Raw genomic sequence first — 18765 nt, forward strand, 5'->3', positions numbered from 1 at the left:
CTAAAGAATAATAAATTTATAGGAATGATATACTTGTAGGGGTCTGATGAACAGTGATTAATGGGTGTGAAAGGAACATATTTATATGAAGGATCTGAATCATGGTGATGTGAGTAAAGAAAATTTTGGCAAGCTGCTATTGTGTAAGACAAGAAATCCATCCTCAAGTTTTTATAGCTTTTGTTTCAGCTCAGCTGCAAGCAGAAAATGAATTTGTATTGCCAGATTCTGGTTCCTAGTCTAAAGTACAAAAACTGTTCAAATGCAGAGAAAAATATTTTCTCTTCATGGAGTAGGAGGGAAGCATGATAAGCATGTTTTTTTTAGGATAGAGAAAGAGTTCCTACAGAGCTGCCTTAAAGACATAGAATCATAGAATGTTTGGGTTAGAAGGGACATTAAAGATCATCCAGTTCCAACATTTAATGCGTATAATAATAATGTGTATAATAATAAACTTCTAAAATCCTATTTTCTATATGCAAACTTTTACAGATACAGTGATGTTTGCTATTCTGCAGGTTTGTCTCTTCCAGGGCTTAGAAAATATGAAAAAAGTTTCAGTGGAGGTTTCAGAGCTTCTTTTTAGATGATGTATAAAGTGAAGTTAGAATAAAAACAGTTTTAATAATATGTGCTGTATAAACTACTTGGACAAAGTTGTTTTCTGAGAAGGGATGTCCTTCAAACTTTCTTAACCAGAAAATCAAACAAAAATATTTCCCCAGCCTCTACCAAAGTCTAACACAATAGAAGCATGTGTTTAAACAGTGTCTATCAACGGCCTGCCCCTGCCTCTTTTAATCTCTTTGATCAATAGAATTTCTACTTCCCATGCTCAGATAAAGGAGAAATCCTGGTGTTTCTTACTTGCATTATAAAATTTTTAAAGAATTTTTTTTTGTCAGTATTGTTTTTTCTATTATTTCCTGGTAGATTTCCTTCTTTAGAATTATTAATTATGTCCAGTCTGGTGAGTGTCAATTTCTTCCAATTTATAATTGGAAATTTACTTGAGAAAGATCCACTAATACTCTTTCTTTTGCTACTCAATATTTTAAATTCACACATTAAAAGTGAATGGTGCAACAATTTCTGTGGGTGTCTTAATTCTACAATTGCCTTTGCTTTGCACATATCTTTATACAGAAAGAGTTTTGGTTTGACCTGAAAAGATGTCCCTTTTTACAGGTACAAACAAAAGCAGGAAACCAGGGGAGAAGAGGGAGCTCTTATATTTTCTCCCAAGGAATGGAGCCTATTGTAAATTTTTAAACATAGTTCCAAATGACTTTGTGCTTCAGGTGCAATAATAACGACTTTTCCTCATGGCACAATATGACTTCATCAGGTGTGACTGGGTGTTGTAGGCTCAGTGGGGCTGTAGCAAGACTCCTCTCCCCATTTTTCTGTTCATGGTGAGAAATTTATCTTTTTGTCCATAGCAGAAAGAGTAGTTTTGTGGTTTAATACCCACAGTTCAATAAGATAGTGAAGAGTGAATTTGACAATGACTGCAAATAAAAAAAAATTCTAATAGAAGAGGAACTATAACACTGTGCTTTTGAACTTTTCATTCCTGCCTGTTATTTCCTTAAAGGACTTTCCATTACTGTAATGTTTATAACAAAAAATTAGTTAGGGATAGAATTTTCTCATAAAACATCAAAATAATTTTGATCTATTAATGGTTATTTTTGCTTTATATAAGAGACAAATTGATTCGTATAATATTTTATTCGTTGGGCTCTGGAAACTATTAAATACTTTTTAAAAAGTTTATCTTGAATCTTGTAGAAGCAGTAACGTATGTTTTCATTAACCTTTTCATTGTGCCTAACAAATTTAATGACAGCTGTCTTCCTTTGGATATGGGCCGCTGTCCAAAGTTTCTTACCATTAAGATGATTATTCTTTCATTTATAACCTCAATTTCATTTTATTTTGTGTCTTCTTCTGTATTTTGAAACTTTTAATATTTTCCTGTTTTCTGCTTGCATTTTCCTTGGAGATTTTATACATTCTTCTGATATTGCCTTAACACTTCCCTTACTGAATACATTCAACTACCCCTTTCTGTCTCATTTAAGTCTTAACACCCACCCTTCCGTGATCTAATTTAATTCTTTTATATATGCATTTTTCTGAGTGAAACAGTTGCCTAAAATGAATACAGTTAAAAGCAGTCGTGAAATCCCAAAACAAAGAGGAAAAGAAAAGACTCTTCTTCAAATCTTAGTTTGTTAGAATTTTGGAGTAGATAAATCTTGGTAAGACAGAAAGAAAGTGAATGTCTGCCTGTGTTATTTCATGCTTGTTTCCCCCTGGATTTCAAGGCATGTGGGGTAAGTGTCTGTGACATTGCAAGGTTGGAGACTGGTTTTATGGATTTGCAAACACTCTAGGTGATTGGGAGCAAATAGTGGCATGCAGTTACAAGGAGGAAAGTGGTGAGAAACATGTTTTCTATAGACAGGGCCCTGGCTCTGTGAGATGAATTCAAGGGCTGCATCCTCTCAGGATCTCACTGCAACCACTGCAAGTTCCCAGGGGAAGTATCATCATTTTGCATAGAGCAGGCTGCATGCCAAGGAGCTGCATTGTAAGGATGGGGAGGACATCTCCGAAGCATTGCCTGGATGGAACAGTCTGGTCTCTGCTAGTTGTTGCTTTGAGGCAGTGCTTGGTATTTCTGAATGTATTTTAATCAATGCAAACAGTTTAGAGATTTATTTTTTTTTTTTTGTTAATAAACTTAACTTTTGAAACCAACAACAATAATTTCATCTCTTTTTCTGTTTTTTTGTGTTTTGTTTGTTTTTTAAAGGTCACAACCTGGGATTGGACACGAGCTGAGAAAACATTTTCAGTTTATGAGATAATGTGCAAAATTCTCAAGGTATGATAAGAAAGTACAAAATAAATTGCCACTTTGACAGACAAGAGCATAACACAACTACCTTGCAGAAAAAGATCTATTATTTTCCCTTTAAAGTCAAATATCAGAAGTCCTGGTGTTAATAGACACAGAATCAAACTAGAAGGCATGGCAAAATTGGAAATAAACTGATTTTGAATAGAAAACTCCCTTATTTCTCCATGATGCTGTATGGGATTTACAGATTCACTTTAATGTCACATTTAACTAGTGTAATATTTCTAACTGAGGACCCAAAGAAACAGTGATCAGTTTGGTTGTTTTCAAATATGTTGTTATAGCAGCTGCAATGTATGATTTCACTAGGACTGAGACCAGTCTTTAAAATATGCAATACCATTCAGAAAACTTTTGTCTTAATTTTTCCATTTTCTCCAGTCTGCTTGAAGTGTAATAAATGAGAAGAGATAATGATACATGTTTAGAAAGTTAAAATTATGAGTAGCAAATTAATAAGACAATTATTGTACATTGCTTTTAATTTTTAATTCTGAATTCAATCAGAATTATTTTATCTGGTCTTTCCTCTGTTTTAAAAGCAGTGACAAACAGATGCTCAAAATTTCTCAAATGAAAAGAAAGATGCCTTTTTATATTCATGTGAAGGGCTATCTGGTTTATGTTGGTTTGGGGTGGTTTGGGGTCTAAATTATGTAAAAGGTAGTTTTAACATTTCTATAGTTTTATCTAAGCAGAGGCAGACTAGTATCAACGAGAAACATGAAAATACCATATTTTTAAAATGCTTCCCACTGGGAAGACATTTTACTGACATAAATGATACATTTCTTAGGTTTTGTAGGTCACATAGGTACACTATATTTTCCTTAGGTAGGAAGATTAAAGTTGGAATGGCTCAATAAAATTCAGAAACCTTTTACATTTGAGACTTCAAAAGAAAAAAAAAGCAACAAGTTTATAGTCTGAAAAAATCCTCTTTACTAGCAATCTGAACAGAGAAGTGAAAAGTTTTCTTTTACCTCTATGTTGTCTGTGAGGTCTGGAGTCTTCATCAAGGAGTAGAACATCCCAAATGCAGAGCATCCCATCACTGTGCTGTGCCCTTCAATTACCGAGTGTGTGCAAATATTAGCTCCTTAGAAATGCTCATTAGGGAGAGGAGTAACAGGACAAGTTGTTCACTCAATGAAGGCATTGCCCTGAGCATGTAAATGAGCAATGCTCTAAGAGCACACTCCAGCTTTGAAAGAGTTGAAAAATGCCACTTATTGCATGCACTTTTTTCCCATTCCCTTTGGTAACTTCTGATTGCTTCAGGCCTTGGGCTTAATGCAGTAAACATCAAGGTAGCTCTTCTTTGTCAGAGAACTAGTGCTTTGGAGCCAGGATGACTCCTAATGACTTATCCATTGATTTTTTTATACTCTTTGAACAGAAATTTGCGGAATGTGTGCTATATAATTTTCTGCAATTGACAGCTTCTTCTTCTTTTCTTTTAGTCGTTTGCCTTTGTTGATGCTCTTCTTAACTCATTTGCAATTTTTAGCCATTTTTCCTTCCCCACTCTTTTTTTCTGTGTCCCCTATTCATGTATACCAACACACTGAGTTTTGGGGGTTTTTTGAGGTGTTTGTTTGTTTGTTTGTTTGTTTTTGTTGTTTGATTGTTTGTTTGTTTGTTTTGTTTGAGGGGGTTTTTTTGTGGGTTTTTTTTTGTTGTTGTTGTTTTTTGTTTTTTGTTTTTGTTTCCATTTCTCAGCCATGTAGCAGAAGTTATTACAGGCAAGGAGACAGTTCACAAAGCAGTAAAACCTAAACCAGTGCCTTCCTGGCACTGTTGTGTGGAAGCAGAGAAAAGAGTACAAATATGCTGAGGGTTTTTTTGATCATCCACCCCTCAAAACTGTCTGGGAAAAGTTGTAGATCTTCCAGCCTCAAATGATATTAAAAGAGAGGCAATTCCAGCATAAGTAATATAAGAATATAATTTATGTGTTTCTTTATTACTTTATTCATATTCAGTTATTCAGTTTTTTTCTGTAAATATGGTCAGGCTTATAAAATCCTGAAATGTTTCAAGCAGGTTCTTTAGATAACCAATACCTGTAAATAATAAAAACTGGAAGTGGAAAAATCATTGCAATGGAATTGCAGTTTCTGACATTGGAGCATTAATCTTCACCATATTCTAGTTTCCTACAGCAGGTACTATAGAACTTAACTATGGTTTCACTAAATATAAAAGCAAGTAAAACCAAGAAAAACAGCTTCCCATTACACTACTACGTTGAACATCTGTAGAAACTCAAGGTTTTGTTCAGATTTTATGCCAGCATCTTAAAAGTCTCCATTTAAGCCATGGGTGTTTTTTAGACCAGAGGCCACACTAAGGAAAAAAAAAAAAAAAAAAAAAAAAAAAAAAAAAAAAAAAAAAAAAAAAAAGAGTTATTCTGGTGTTTTGTGATCACCTTCAAACTTATTCTCTTCTATAGTACCTCAAATGCTATTTTTTTGCTATAAATCTATTTGATTTGGAGAATGACACAGCTTTTCTGGCTAATATTCACTTCAAGTAGGAGGACTTGCAAGTAGGTTGTGTTAACTTTTTTATAAGTTAGCTCAGGAGTGAGAAGTAGTGCTTTAGAGTTATCACATCATTTACTAAGCAAAGTGTATCTGTATTACATGGCTTGCTTTCACCTGAATGAGATATTTTTTAAAAAATTGTCCATATTTAGACTTTTGTTCATTAGGATGCAACTGTCATCCAAGGTAGCTAGTATTTTCTCCTGTGTATACTGGCAATTTCAATAACTGCCCCTCATGCCACAAGGACAGGACTTTACTTAATATGACTGTAAGCATTTTTTCTCCATTTTCCACACCTTAATTGTGGCTAAAATTCTGATTAACTTCACGAGAACAGTCGGGATTAGAGACGCTTACTACCCTAAGTTTGTCTTTTTAAATAGAATTGTTTGTAAATTGAGATTTCTCTAAGTTTCTCTTCATGACAAGCACTACAGTAGAGAATATGAACTCCCAGATCCTACTGAATGCATATTAATATTTTAGTGTTTCAGGATGAGAGAATAATTGCTCTTCTGGTAGCAGCAAAAATATTAAATAGTAAATAAATATTAATGTCTACACATAATACTTTGTGTATCACAAAGTACTTAACTGATTTAATCTTCAGAAGGAATATATAGTCCAAAGATGTTAAATAAAACCCAAAACTTGGCTGCCACCATGACCAATGTTTTGTTTATATATACTTGCATGTGTTTAGTGTTCTTTTTCCTCCTGTATCCATTCGAAAGACTGATTCCTTTCACAAATGATATAGAAGACTGGGATGCCATTTTCAATTGTCACAGTTGCCTTAGTCTCAAGCAGCTAAAAGGCAGGATATTCTGCAACTTATTCAGAGATATCAGAGATTATAATCTGATTTATAGCTAGTGGATTCATATTTATAATGCTCTAAAATGACTATTTTTGTTGTAATTGTATACTTTTTTCCTTTATTTTGTGGGTTAGATTACAAAGAAATGGAAAAGGAAGCAAGGCATTAAGTCTCTATTCTAATTTGATTAGGGCCTTCTAAATAATCAGGAAGACCCATAAAATTTGAAGCATAAAAATGCACTTTAAAAAGCTGTCTTTTCACTGTATGAAAAACAGTTTCATTGACAGAAACTCAGCAAAAGATCATTGATCCCTTGATTGAGTATTTACAATTTTATATCGTATAAAAATAGAAAAGAAAAAAGAAAACAAACCCTTATACCACAAACCATTTTCATACACTACCATAACAATAATGTGACATGAAAAAAGGTTCTGTATAAAGTTAACAAACTACCAAATAAAAATTCATATCACATAAATATGCTCTTCATTGTCAAGATTTTGGGGATGAAATGATAATTTTTGACATGAAACCTAGCTAAAACAGGCTGAGTACAAAAATCACATTTTAATTTAATTGGTTTAAATTATTCATTGTGAAATAATGGCAAACAGCAGTGGGCTATATTTGATGCAAAAGGAGCATTTATGGAGATGCAAATAACTTAAGACCTGGGGGCATAAATGCATAAATTCGTTAGCATATTAAATAATTTATTAAAAATTCAATAGGTCTGTTGTTTAAGGGGTGGAAGCAGAGAGAAAACAAGGCACTGAAGAACTCTTTAAAAATAAGCAGGTAAAAAGAAAGTGGGTAAAAATCAAAGTCTTAAAATGGTGAAGAAAGTAGGAACTGTAAAAGCTGTGCTGATTGTCAGTGAACGGTACCAGTATGAAGTTAATAGCATTTAAACCACTTTTTTTAAATCACAAGTTTATTCAGACTAATGCTAATGAGACAGTGACACTAGCATGTGGATGAAAATCTGTGATCCTTGTTAAGAAATCTGTCAGGCAAGATAATGTAATGATAGCACTTGTGACATTAAAATGTATCTATGAGTCATTTTCAATAGAATTGCTGGAAGAATTTGCTATTAATAAATATTTCTAATTTATTCTCCCATTATTCTTATCCTTTATTTTGGGGAATAAAGTCTCATTAACAGCCAACTAATTTTAATGTTGCTATTGAACAATATTCAATATTACAGAAAAGCAGGTAATTCTATCACTAACTTCAGAAAGGTAGGTGTTTTTATCCTGTTCAGTATTTCTGAGCTGATTTAACTGTATATGTCTTTTTGCTATCTCTTGACACACAATTTTAACATGTGTTTTGAGAGTGCGTGGATTTGTGTGTATAATTTAATAAGATTTAAATATCTTCAATAAATTTGTAAATAGTTTAAATATTTAAATAATTTTTCTGTATAGAGTGTAGAAAATTTTGTTACATTTCAGGTAAATTAGGAAGAATAACATAAGAATTTTCACTTCTCTGTCCTTTTTGCTTCAGTTACTTATATTCATCAGCTCATCCAAATATCTCCTTTAAATTGTGAGAAAATGCTTTGTATAGTTCAGTCACCTGCCTCCTGTCTTCAGTGTCATACAAAAATATTAGGAGATTCATAGTCAGAGCATGCTTTAATCAGAATAAAAGAGGAAACATATTCAAGTGTCAGATCAGCTCTGAAATGAAATTTGAGGGTAACTGTGGAAGGCAGTCTATGCTGGCAAGATGTCAGGGTAGTGAATCATTGGTGTTTATAGTTAGTACCATTCACATCAGTGCAGCTATGATTTTCTTTCTATATTAATCAGGACCAACCTGGTGTCTCGGAAGACTTGTGATTCCTTCCATATTTTAGCTGTTAGTATGTGTAAAATCCTCAAACGTAGTTATGTTAATTTTTCCCACTTAAATTGCCTGTAATTATGCTGTCCATTTCCAGTAAGTCAAGTGTGGGAAAAGGATGATATAAAAAGGATGGGAAACTACTGACAATATTAATGTATTTAGATAAATTTTAAAAATAATGCCAATAGACACATAAACTGGTAGTGAACATACTTTGAGGTCTATCATTCATATGGTTTGCTCAATGGTGAGACTTGCATCCTAATGTGATTCAACTAAAATACTTTGCACTCAAAATGCTTAAGAGGCAGAAGTAATGAATCCGTTTTATGACTAGGTTAATGCTACATCCAAGGAATATTAGATTTTCAGCTGGGGTTTAGCCAGTTCTTGGAAAGAACGCTAAACTGTTGAGTATTTCAGTTGAAAACAAATGAAGTAATTTTCAGTCTTTGGTTTGCCTTCTGTCCTACATTTAATAATATCTAATGTTTCCACAGAAAAGAGGATCTGTTTCTCCTCTAAATAGAATTACAGTTGTCTTGTAAGATAAAAAAAATAATAATAGTCATAAATATCTCCATGTCCACTGGCATCAAAGCTAATACTAAGCTGGATTCAGTTAGGCCATAAAGAAAACTTCTGTGCTGAAATAGAGTTCCTGACAAGGCCACTGAATTTCCACGACTGGATCCTTTTAAGTGTAAGCTGGTGTGTAGCTGCTCCCACCATGAACAGAGATAGGCATGAGATGGCTGCACATCTGGCCAGATCATACATGTTTCCTGTGATTCTGTATGTGATTTCAGCTCGTTTCTCCTCAACATGCACATGGTTATACAAGCCCTAATTCATGTTAATCTGGAAAACTGTAATGGGCCCTGTGTGTTAAAGGTGTTGATGTTGCTGTAACTCTGCAGCACCATGTAAGAGTCTTTTCTGAAAGCAAAGAGGCAATGTTATTTTGTGCATGACAACTATCACTGTATAAAGGCTTGTCCAATGTTTGTTTGGTTCAGAAAGGAAGGACAAACAATATTTGAAATGTAAGCTTATTAAATAACGCTTTTCATGTTTCCCTGTAACTTTAGAGAGGTTTCTCCTTTTTTATTAACTCCCCCCGCCTCGCCTTTTCCTGACATTTCTTATGCAATATTAATATAAACTGTCACCTATTGGGTGAAAAATAAATGACTTGTGTTGGGCTGGGGCTGCCAATCTCAGAGTCTGATCCTTCTTCCTGGAAGAAATAACAAGATAAACACACAGACGAAAACAAAAAAAGTAACAAATACAGAAAATAAATTTTTAAATTACTTCTGCAACCTCTCTGTTTCAGAAATTGCTTTTTGTTGCCTATCTAGTTATGAGACTGACAGGGCTATTGCAACATCCTTGAAAAGCAAAACCAAATTAACTTTTAACATAAGCCAAAGGGAATGTTGAAAAAGAGCAGAAATAAGGTGTGAAATATAAATATTGTGTAAGGATACTTAGGAAAGACAAGTATATGCCTTAAATCCAAGATACTTGAGATTTATCGGCAGCTTGAGAAGTTTCCCTCCATTGACTTAATCTAATCAGAGCATCTCTAAAAACTGGAGTGATTCAGTATTGTATTAACTAATATACTCTGACTCTTCAATTTTAGTAGATCTTTGCATAATATTTTTTCTGATTAATCAATTTTCTCTTATTTTATGGTCACAGACTTTAATTATTTGAATTTTTGCCAATCTTTATTTCTGGCTATCACAATACTTAAATTTATCTTGAGATGCTATAGTTTTATTACACAAATAATTTGTGACTCTAGGAATTCATGCAACAGTGATAATTTTGTATTTTTTCACTGGAACTGTGTCCCAATCATTTTATGAAATAAATCGTTCCTGTCTTAGCGGCAACTATTCAAAACTTCATTTGGTGCATTCTCTTCTCAGTGGAGGTCTAAATGTTGATTACTTTCAACAGCCAGAATCAGCAGTGAAACCAGAAATATTAATTTCCTAAAAAAGCTTTATGTTGTCATTTTATGATAGGGCCTTTTTTACCACAGTCGCTTTTTAATTTTTTTCTTAGCACTTTTAGCAAGTACATGGAAAAATTTTTTTTTACATATTTGCTTATACAAATTTTCTGATATTCATACTGATATTCCACTCAAATGCTTTGCACTGTGCTATTCTAATGTACTCTCTCCTTGACGTATTGACAAGCTATTAGAGAAAGGAATTCTGTCCAAGAAAGAAAGGAAGCTAAATAAGAAAGAGTATGCAGTCAAGTGGGTAATTCTTTTATATAATAAATAATCAGTTTGGTGGGTAATTTTCCAAATTTTTATTAAATCCTGTTTAATTATTTTCATTCCAATGTTTGTGTTCTTCATGAGGAAGATATTTTCCTGCCTTTAAAACAAATACATCTAAAGTTGGGGGAAAAAACCCAAACACAAAAATTGACAAAAATGAGAATGAAAGGAACTTTTCTTCCATGTAATTTCTTTGTCCACTTCTGCTGTTGAGTCAGTTTTTTTTCTCTTCTTGAAGAGGTGCACAGACACTTTAAGGAAACAGAGTATCCTGTTCTCACTTACCATGGCCAGTAGGATAACTCCTGACAGGTGTATATATAGGGAAGGTTCTCTTCCTATACACCATGAGGATGCAGAATGTTCAGAATGAAATCTTCAAAATGGTAACAGTCATATTTTGCCCAGAACAACTAAGTTTTTTTGATAGATCTTCACTTTTCTTCCCATGGCTGTACCTGAATCAGCCTTTGCTAGTCCGAAGAACAGAAGTCCTGGAGCAGCCTAAAAAGCAGATTTGGGGGCTGATGCTTCTCTTTTTCTTTCTTTCTTTTTAACTGGGACAATCCTATTTAATTCCTTTTCCTAATTTATTATAGAGAACTGATTTAGCTGCTTTAACTATAATATAAAATACGTTATCCTCAGCAGACAACTAACATGGGGGAAAAAATCAGCTGCAATTGTTTAAATCTGAGAAACTCCTTCTAAAAAGGGTCAGAATGAAAAGATAGGATCACTCTTTAGCACTGCTATCCATTATCATTATATTTACTCTCACGGGATCTGTTCTTAAACTTAATTTCCAGCAAATAATGTCTCAAAGTTGGAGAGGTAAAAAGCCTTAGCAACTCTCCAAGGAGATGATCAGCACATTTTTTAGTATCTATTTGTAATTATACTCATCTTTGATTTCTCTGTAACAGAAACTAACCACTAATGCCTCTCAAGAAAGTATTATAATATTTATTTTCTGAAAAGATTAATAGGTTTTATGAACATTTTGAAAATTTTCCTCATATGGCAAAAAGATAAGTTTCTCAGTAATTTCATTAAGAAATAGACACGATTATGGCACTGACTCAGAGGAAACCTGTTTTCAGATTCTTGCTCTGATTCAGATGAGGGTCTTCAAGACTGTCTTTTAATCAGACAGAATAGGAAATTAATTTTCCTATTCAGGCAGAATATGAAAGATTCAAGCTTACTGCTGAACCTAATGGAATACAGGGAATGAACCTTTCTATTTCTCTCCAGACATCAGACAGATCTTTCTAATGGAAATTTAATTGAAAGCAAAATTTATCCTGCAATTATAAACAGTTTCCCCCTTGAGTAAACATACTTTTTGTAAAATCTGAACATCAAAATATATTCTGTCCAGTTTCAGTTTGGCTGCAATTCTGTATTTACTTAAATGTGTATGTGTGTGTGTGTGTGTATATATATATATATATGTATATATTTGCCATTTCAACTTTTTTTACACCTCTTAACAATAAAATTCAGAAGGGTCCAAATAAGATGAGCTATGAGCAAACACATGCCTGCATGGATATTCTTAATTTGTTACTTGAGTAATGAGGATATTCTGGAGAAGCTATATCTTTTTTTCAATCTGTAGTGAATCTGTCCCTGCTGCCTGTAAATGCTATTAGAACCATCACCATAGCAACTAATGGCAATACTCAAGCAAAGTGTTCCCAAAATTCCAGCTGAAGAAATAAATCATTATATGCCCTTAAAAAGAAGGATGTATGTTTATGTAGCCAGAACTGATAGGTGAAAGGAGACACAAACAGTAAAACAGTCAGGGCACTGATGCCAGCAAGTGTAAAGGCATGATGTGATTCATTTTTACAGTTGCTTTGGAGTTCTTGCATGAGAAAATGCTTTTTATCTTCAGAGAATTTAGGTGCTAGGTTTGAATCTTGATTATAATAGGACAGATTTCTTTTGGCAGAACTATCTAAATTAGTCAACAAAGAAAAAACAGATTTTGTTTGTTTTCTCCTTTGTTTTGAAGAAGTGTTATAATTAATATGAGAGACATGAATACTTACCTCATTTTAAGCTGAAATGGAACTTTCTTGAAAGTCAAGGTCTATTTTATCTATGTAGGATGGTTTTGAACATCTTACATGAAATGTTGTTCATGTCAAAAACTGCTTGCCAGTCACTAATGTTTACAGTTCCATGGCAAAATATATATGCCACTCTGTATATTACATGTAATTTCATAGGTAAATCAGACTTCCAGGAAATTATTGAGCACCTCCTGGGTAAAAATCATGCCATGAGCATGAAAGTGTCAAATATTGCTTTGTTTTCTGCTGCAGAGAGCTTTGTAGAATAGAAGAGCTCAACTCTCATTGACTATCACAAGAGGTGAGGGACTCACGCATTTTAGCAGATTAAAATAATAGCCAAAATATGAGTATTTAATGTACTCATCATACTTAAAATGAAAAGACACAAGTAATCAGAAAGCAGTAGTGCTGCCTCTGGAAAGATTAGTCTTTCAAAAGAGTAGAGGTTAGCCCTGCAAAAGAGAAGGCGAAGTCACTATTTAGTGATAAAGAAGCATTTTGCCTTAATTTGGAAGGACCTGCCTAATGAGCCATGCTTAGTTCCCATGGACAAATTTATTACTCCCACTTAACATGGATATCATTATTAATTAGGCAAGCAGGAGTCATACTGTCCTGTCAGCAGAGATGCTGGATTACCCTGAAGCTGGGTGTAAGCCAATGTCTTTCATCACAGCCCATCCTTCAGCAGGACTACATATCCTCTAGTGAGAATTAGTATACTGCTAAAAGTTTTGTGTATTTCTCTTCAGACAGTTTTGTTAATTCACAAGAATATCAGGGGCAAACAGTACAACTAATCATTATCAGTATGAAAGGGTTCTTAAAAAATCAACATGAAATTGGCTCATTTCCATCATTGACTAGTAAGTGAATATAATAATACAGGGTCATAGCAGATTCTTAAATTGGTACAATGACATTTATATTTTAGTTGAAGCAGTGGTTTGGTAAATATTAGTTAATGAAGATTCCTGCTTCATCGAGACTTGGTTTTGAGACTCCTGACAAGTTGGTTTTTTTTTAAATTTGCAGACTTTTGGACAATTTCCGATTGGATTCCTTAAAAAAAAAAGAAAAGAAAAAAAGTGCTTTAAATTCCTGCCTTTATAATAACATTTGGATAGTTCTCTTTTAGCTTTGCCTACATATTGTTTTGTCCAGTTATCTATAGTACAAATTATTGCATTCCATAAACCTAGAATACAGATTTTTAATGCTTGAGAAGAAATGCAAAATTAAAGAAGGATTGTGCAGAAAAAGCAGAAGTTGCAGAAGCAGTACTAAAGGGAACCTTGCATATAACTGTTTTTACAAGTAGGATGGAATGCTAATGAGGAAAGGAATATTTATATATTATACATATTATTCATATGTATGTTTGCAATCTTAGAAAAACTAAAATACATAATTTAAATGTATTTGACTTAAATTTCTCTTATCATGGACCTCACCATAGATGTTGGTATCAAAATCACAAGTATATATATTAGAGCTATTCACAAATTGAAATTATTATTTGGTTAAATTATATGTGGAGAGATGTTGAATTTTGTTTTCATTCTGAATAGGAACTTCACAGAATGTAAATTCCAAAAATAAATTAGTCCATTATATGTGTTGTATATAATGTAGTAGTTGAAATATTCTAAACTTTTTATATGCAAAATACTGAGGGGAAATACTTCCCTAAATCAAAGCATGCTCTCATCTTCATACGTAAGTAGTAAAAGCTTGGATAATTATTGTAGATCTCATTAGGCTCTTTTTTCATCATCAGGTTTGATGTAATGCTTAGTAAAACCTAGTACAATTATTACTAGCAATGTTGATAGTAAAATACCTAAGTTTTTATTTAATCACTTCAAAGCCTCCAGAGATGTTTGCATTTTTCAAAAGCTTTTTAGCAGAGATCAATCTCAGTGAAACTTCTAATATTTTGTTTTTCACAGTCTACACAATAGCTCTTCTCTTTTTCCTAGACAGCATATTCTTCTCAATAGGAGACAAAAACACCTGTAAGACTGGAAGAGTCGAAGAGTGCAATTTAAAAGCATCAAACCTTAGCTCAGATAAATAGAGATATGCTTTCTGGAACTGTGTGCACTAAGCTCTCTCCCATTTGAAAAAAGGGGTTATTTATTTCAGTTATTTTAAAGCCAATGATTCCTGTGATCCCACATAGTCATGTTTCAGAAAAGCTTTAAAAGTCTGCATTACTAATTACTTATTCTCTACTAATTCTTGTAAAGAATAGGTAAAGATGAGTTCAAAATATATTTAGTTTCTTCTGTGGCTCTGGTTATGAAGAACTAAAACTTGCCCCAGGAAATACATGTACCTTACGCATGAGTCTTGCCACACTCCATGCTGAATAGGTCCTTTGGGCTATGGGCCAACAGGCCCATTCAATCAGGTTTAGCTCTGGTAGCACAGGGAGTTCAAGCCCCCGTGTAAAATCTGTTAGAGAAGAAATTCTGTTATTCTGAAAGAATTAGCTTTTCTGCCCTGGAGGAATGAGGGTTTCCCAGTGCTCTTGCACATCCAAAATTGAGATTGTTCAGCCTGGAAGTGAGAAGGCTTCAGGGTGAACTTATTGTGGCCTTTCAGTATCTAAGGGGATCCTATAAAAAGATCGAGAGGGACTTTTTTCAAGAGCATCTAGTAACAGGACAAGGAGCAATTGCTTCAAACTGAAAGAGAGTAGGTTTAGGTTAGATGTTAGGAAGAAATTCTTTATTGTGGGGATAGTGAGGCACTGGAACAAGTTGCCCAGAGAAGTTCTGAATGTCCTATCCCTGGAAGTGCTCAAGGCCAGACTGGATGGGCTCTGAGTAACGTGATCAAGCGAAAGGTTTCACTGCCCATGGCCATAAGGGGTTGGAGCTGGATGATCTTTAAGGTCCCTTCCAACCCAAGCTACTCTATGATGCTGTGTTTGGTTGCTGCACATATCCACAAGGTTAAACATTTGTCACAGCGCTGCTGCTCGTGTGCTTTGAGGCTGTGTGTGCAATGGAGCATAGATGTCATTAGCAGCAACCTGGATATTATTAACCTCTATTTGAATGCTGTGAACAGAATTGACATTTCAGTTTTAGAAGAAGGGCCTCAATGAAAAGGGAAAAAAAAAATGGGGGGGGGGGGGGGGGGGGCAGGGGGAAAGCAATACCAAAAAAGAGACAAAAGGTATTTCCAATAGGACATAGACTATTACTTAGCTACACCTAACTGGTTCAACTACACATCCTTGTGAATATTTGGAAAAAAAATCTGGAAGAAGATTCTTATTTTTGGAAATGCTGTCTTTTAAGATCAAATATGTTCATGCTGATTTATTCATACATTACTTAATACTGTAGAGATACTAAGCTTAGCACTTGATGGAAGTAAGGAAGGAGATTTTTCCACAGTGGCTGCTCGTTTTAAAATCCTAGCAACTTATTTTGGTCATGGTGATTGCAAAGAGAGAGTATGATGCCTTCATAGCTGATTCTTCTAGAAATTGTAAAGCAGGCTTCAACCTGAAGCATTCATGAATGCATTCTGTACTGGCTCTCTTGAACAGGTCTCTCACATTTCTACTGAATGAATGGAAGGAGGAAATTAGTGCTTGCTCTCCCAATGCCTACTTGTGTACCTGAGAGTGATGGTTTCAGACAGGTTCCTGTTTTATATATTTTGCTCTCAATCGGCTTTAGGTTCCTGGTTCTCTGCCCAGGGAGAGCTGACTTGAGCAATGTGAGCTGCTCTTCCAGCTTGTATCAGCTGGTTGTGCTCCCCTTGGTCTATTCAAGTTGTGTATAACCAGAAGGCAATACTGTCCTGTGTCTCCTTTACTGAACTTAACTCTGCCCTTTGCTGTGGAGTAGCTTCATGGAAATTGCAAGCTGGCTACTTATACCCAAATCTCCAGATGTATTGGCAAGGACAGCTGGTGAGCTTATGACTTGTAGCAACTTCTCTTGAGGTAGCAGGGTCTAAATTAATTAAACCTGTTTCCAAAAACCTATTTTTCACAAGAGCAAATTACATGCCTGAATTTTAGCATAAAGCATCCTTTATATTACATAAATAAAAATTTTTAAAAATTGAAAACATTTTAATGAATGAATTTCCTGATTAACTTGCTAATTCTTTGGTTTAGTACTGATTACAAAAGCTAGCAATCATTAATTATTAAATATTTATAACCTGGTATCCATTGTGTGATATTATGTTGAAAGTAAAGCCAAAAGTAATTTTCTCCTCTAGGACCAAAGCCAGCAACCTAACCATGGGCAGCCACTATATTCTCTACCAGCAGTATCCATTTAAAGACTAATTGTATGTTGGATTTTGTAAGCGTCCAGAATATGAACTTGTTTTCTTTAGCCTCTATAAAGATAATAGAATATATGGACTTTTCATACTTCTTAAAATAAATATATTCCTTTGACTGACCTTCCAGAGTAAGGTCTGTAAGTCAAATAGGTCAGAGAAGCTGATATTTGTGTTACTTGTGTGAATAGAAAGTGGAAAACTTTCAAAGAATGTATCTAATCTAAAAGTGTATAGCTGATAACATTTTTAAGAAGTGATTTGTTAAAATATTTAAAGTTACTGCTTGAGATAAGCTGTTCTGTACCATTCTGAATATAGGCATCCTTTTTATAATTCATTGAAATGTCAATGTTTAGACCAAACCCCTGATTTCAGTTCCTCAGCGACTGTGATTACTCCTGTCATTTAAAATGCCATTTAAAAATGCTGGGTTTGAAGCATAAATATTTGCAATTAAAAATATTAATTGATGTATGCCAGATTATATAACTTCAGGTTTTCATCAGGACAGTGATCTACTGGACCGTCGGAAACATTGCTTCAGTGTCCAGTCTGAATCTGGAGAAGATCTTTACTTTTCTGTGGAACTAGAGTCTGACCTAACACTATGGGAAAAAGCCTTCCAAACAGCAACTTTTTTAGAAGTTGAACGGATACAGGTGAGAACTGCCTTGGTGATCATCTTCGGGTGCATTCACAGATAAGGCTCACATGAAGTAATGATGTAATTTAAGAAATATTATAACCTTCTGCAGCTCTCCAGTTGTTACTCTTTTATGTAAGTATTGTTTTTGCTGTTCCCAAACAGCTTGCAATCTAGCCTTCAGAAAAGGTCACCTGAAATACAATCTTTGGGTTATTGTGGCAACGTGATACATATTTGTTAACTGAAGTTCACGGACAGACAAGGAAAAACAATCTATGGATCAGGGAAAAAATCCAGCTGTTTAGATATTCTCCCTGGTTTACATGCTACCTTATTTGTTACTGAATATCGCAAGAGAACCTTGCAGGAATTAAGTTGTCCTTGTGATACCAGGAATGAGCATATACTGAGTGAAGTGCTTATGGGATACAAGCAAGAACAAATATTGTACCTCAGACACATTATTTATTCTTTGCATATTTCTTGTTCCTTCTTATTTATTCTATTGTCAGATGACAGTGCAGAGATTGACAACATTCAAATACAGATTACTAGTGACTTTTTATAGCAAAATTACACATCAGAGTGTTTAAAGATAACTTCTCATGTGACCAAAAAGTCATGAATTTTTGACTTTAAAAAGGAGAAAAAAGCCACCCACCATAATTATAATTCACCTAATCCAAACTGTAATATTGATTTTCTAATAATGAAACATATATATGGTTAGAACAGCTTTAGTTGATGTTGGCAGGAGTTATACACACCTACTCGAGCCATGTTAGCATATTAGCCTGTGCAAGTATTGGCTCACACATCTGTGTCCTCCTGGGAATGCAAGCACTGGCATATTTTTATTCAGACAAACTGTTAGTTAGTTATATATTAGCCCTTTTCTGACCTGTGAACCACCACAGGCAGATGGACTGAATTGGTATGTACTAATGAAGATCCAATTTGCAAAAACTACACTGCTATCAGTTTTAATGCAGAGTACCTTTGTTGCAAGAGGAGTCAAGGGAGGTTCTGCTTTTCTCTTTTAAATTCATATATGCTTTTACCTTTTATAGAAACTATTCTTATCTTTGAAGCTGTACTTGCATGCTGGAAAATCTAAGACTAGGATTTCTGTGTAAAACTTTCAATAATAACGACCTCTGCCACTAATATTTGAGAGTTTTTGTCTTTCTTATATAATTCACTGCAATACACTTTGTAG

The 18765-nt window shown here is 34.2% G+C and overlaps 1 protein-coding gene and 1 long non-coding RNA gene across 6 annotated transcripts in view; one reads left to right on the plus strand and one right to left on the minus strand.

The window, feature by feature from the left end:
- The window catches only part of LOC148225436 (uncharacterized), a 39971-nt gene extending 35737 nt beyond the window's left edge, over positions 1–4234 (minus strand). Inside the window, exon 1 of the long non-coding RNA XR_015807316.1 lies at positions 3919–4234. This is a non-coding gene — a long non-coding RNA (uncharacterized LOC148225436). The remainder of the gene's footprint in view (positions 1–3918) is intronic.
- Positions 1–18765, plus strand: part of SNTG1 (syntrophin gamma 1) — a 318906-nt gene that overhangs the window by 269443 nt on the left and 30698 nt on the right. For all 5 annotated transcript variants that reach the window (XM_088174809.1, XM_014881643.2, XM_088174814.1 and 2 more), the window contains 2 exons: positions 2828–2899; positions 17407–17559. In XM_088174809.1, the coding sequence (XP_088030935.1) occupies positions 2828–2899; positions 17407–17559 (225 nt within the window). The remainder of the gene's footprint in view (positions 1–2827; positions 2900–17406; positions 17560–18765) is intronic.

This window comes from Sturnus vulgaris, chromosome 1, assembly GCF_052056855.1.
Source record: "Sturnus vulgaris isolate bStuVul1 chromosome 1, bStuVul1.hap1, whole genome shotgun sequence".
Taxonomy (NCBI): domain Eukaryota; kingdom Metazoa; phylum Chordata; class Aves; order Passeriformes; family Sturnidae; genus Sturnus; species Sturnus vulgaris.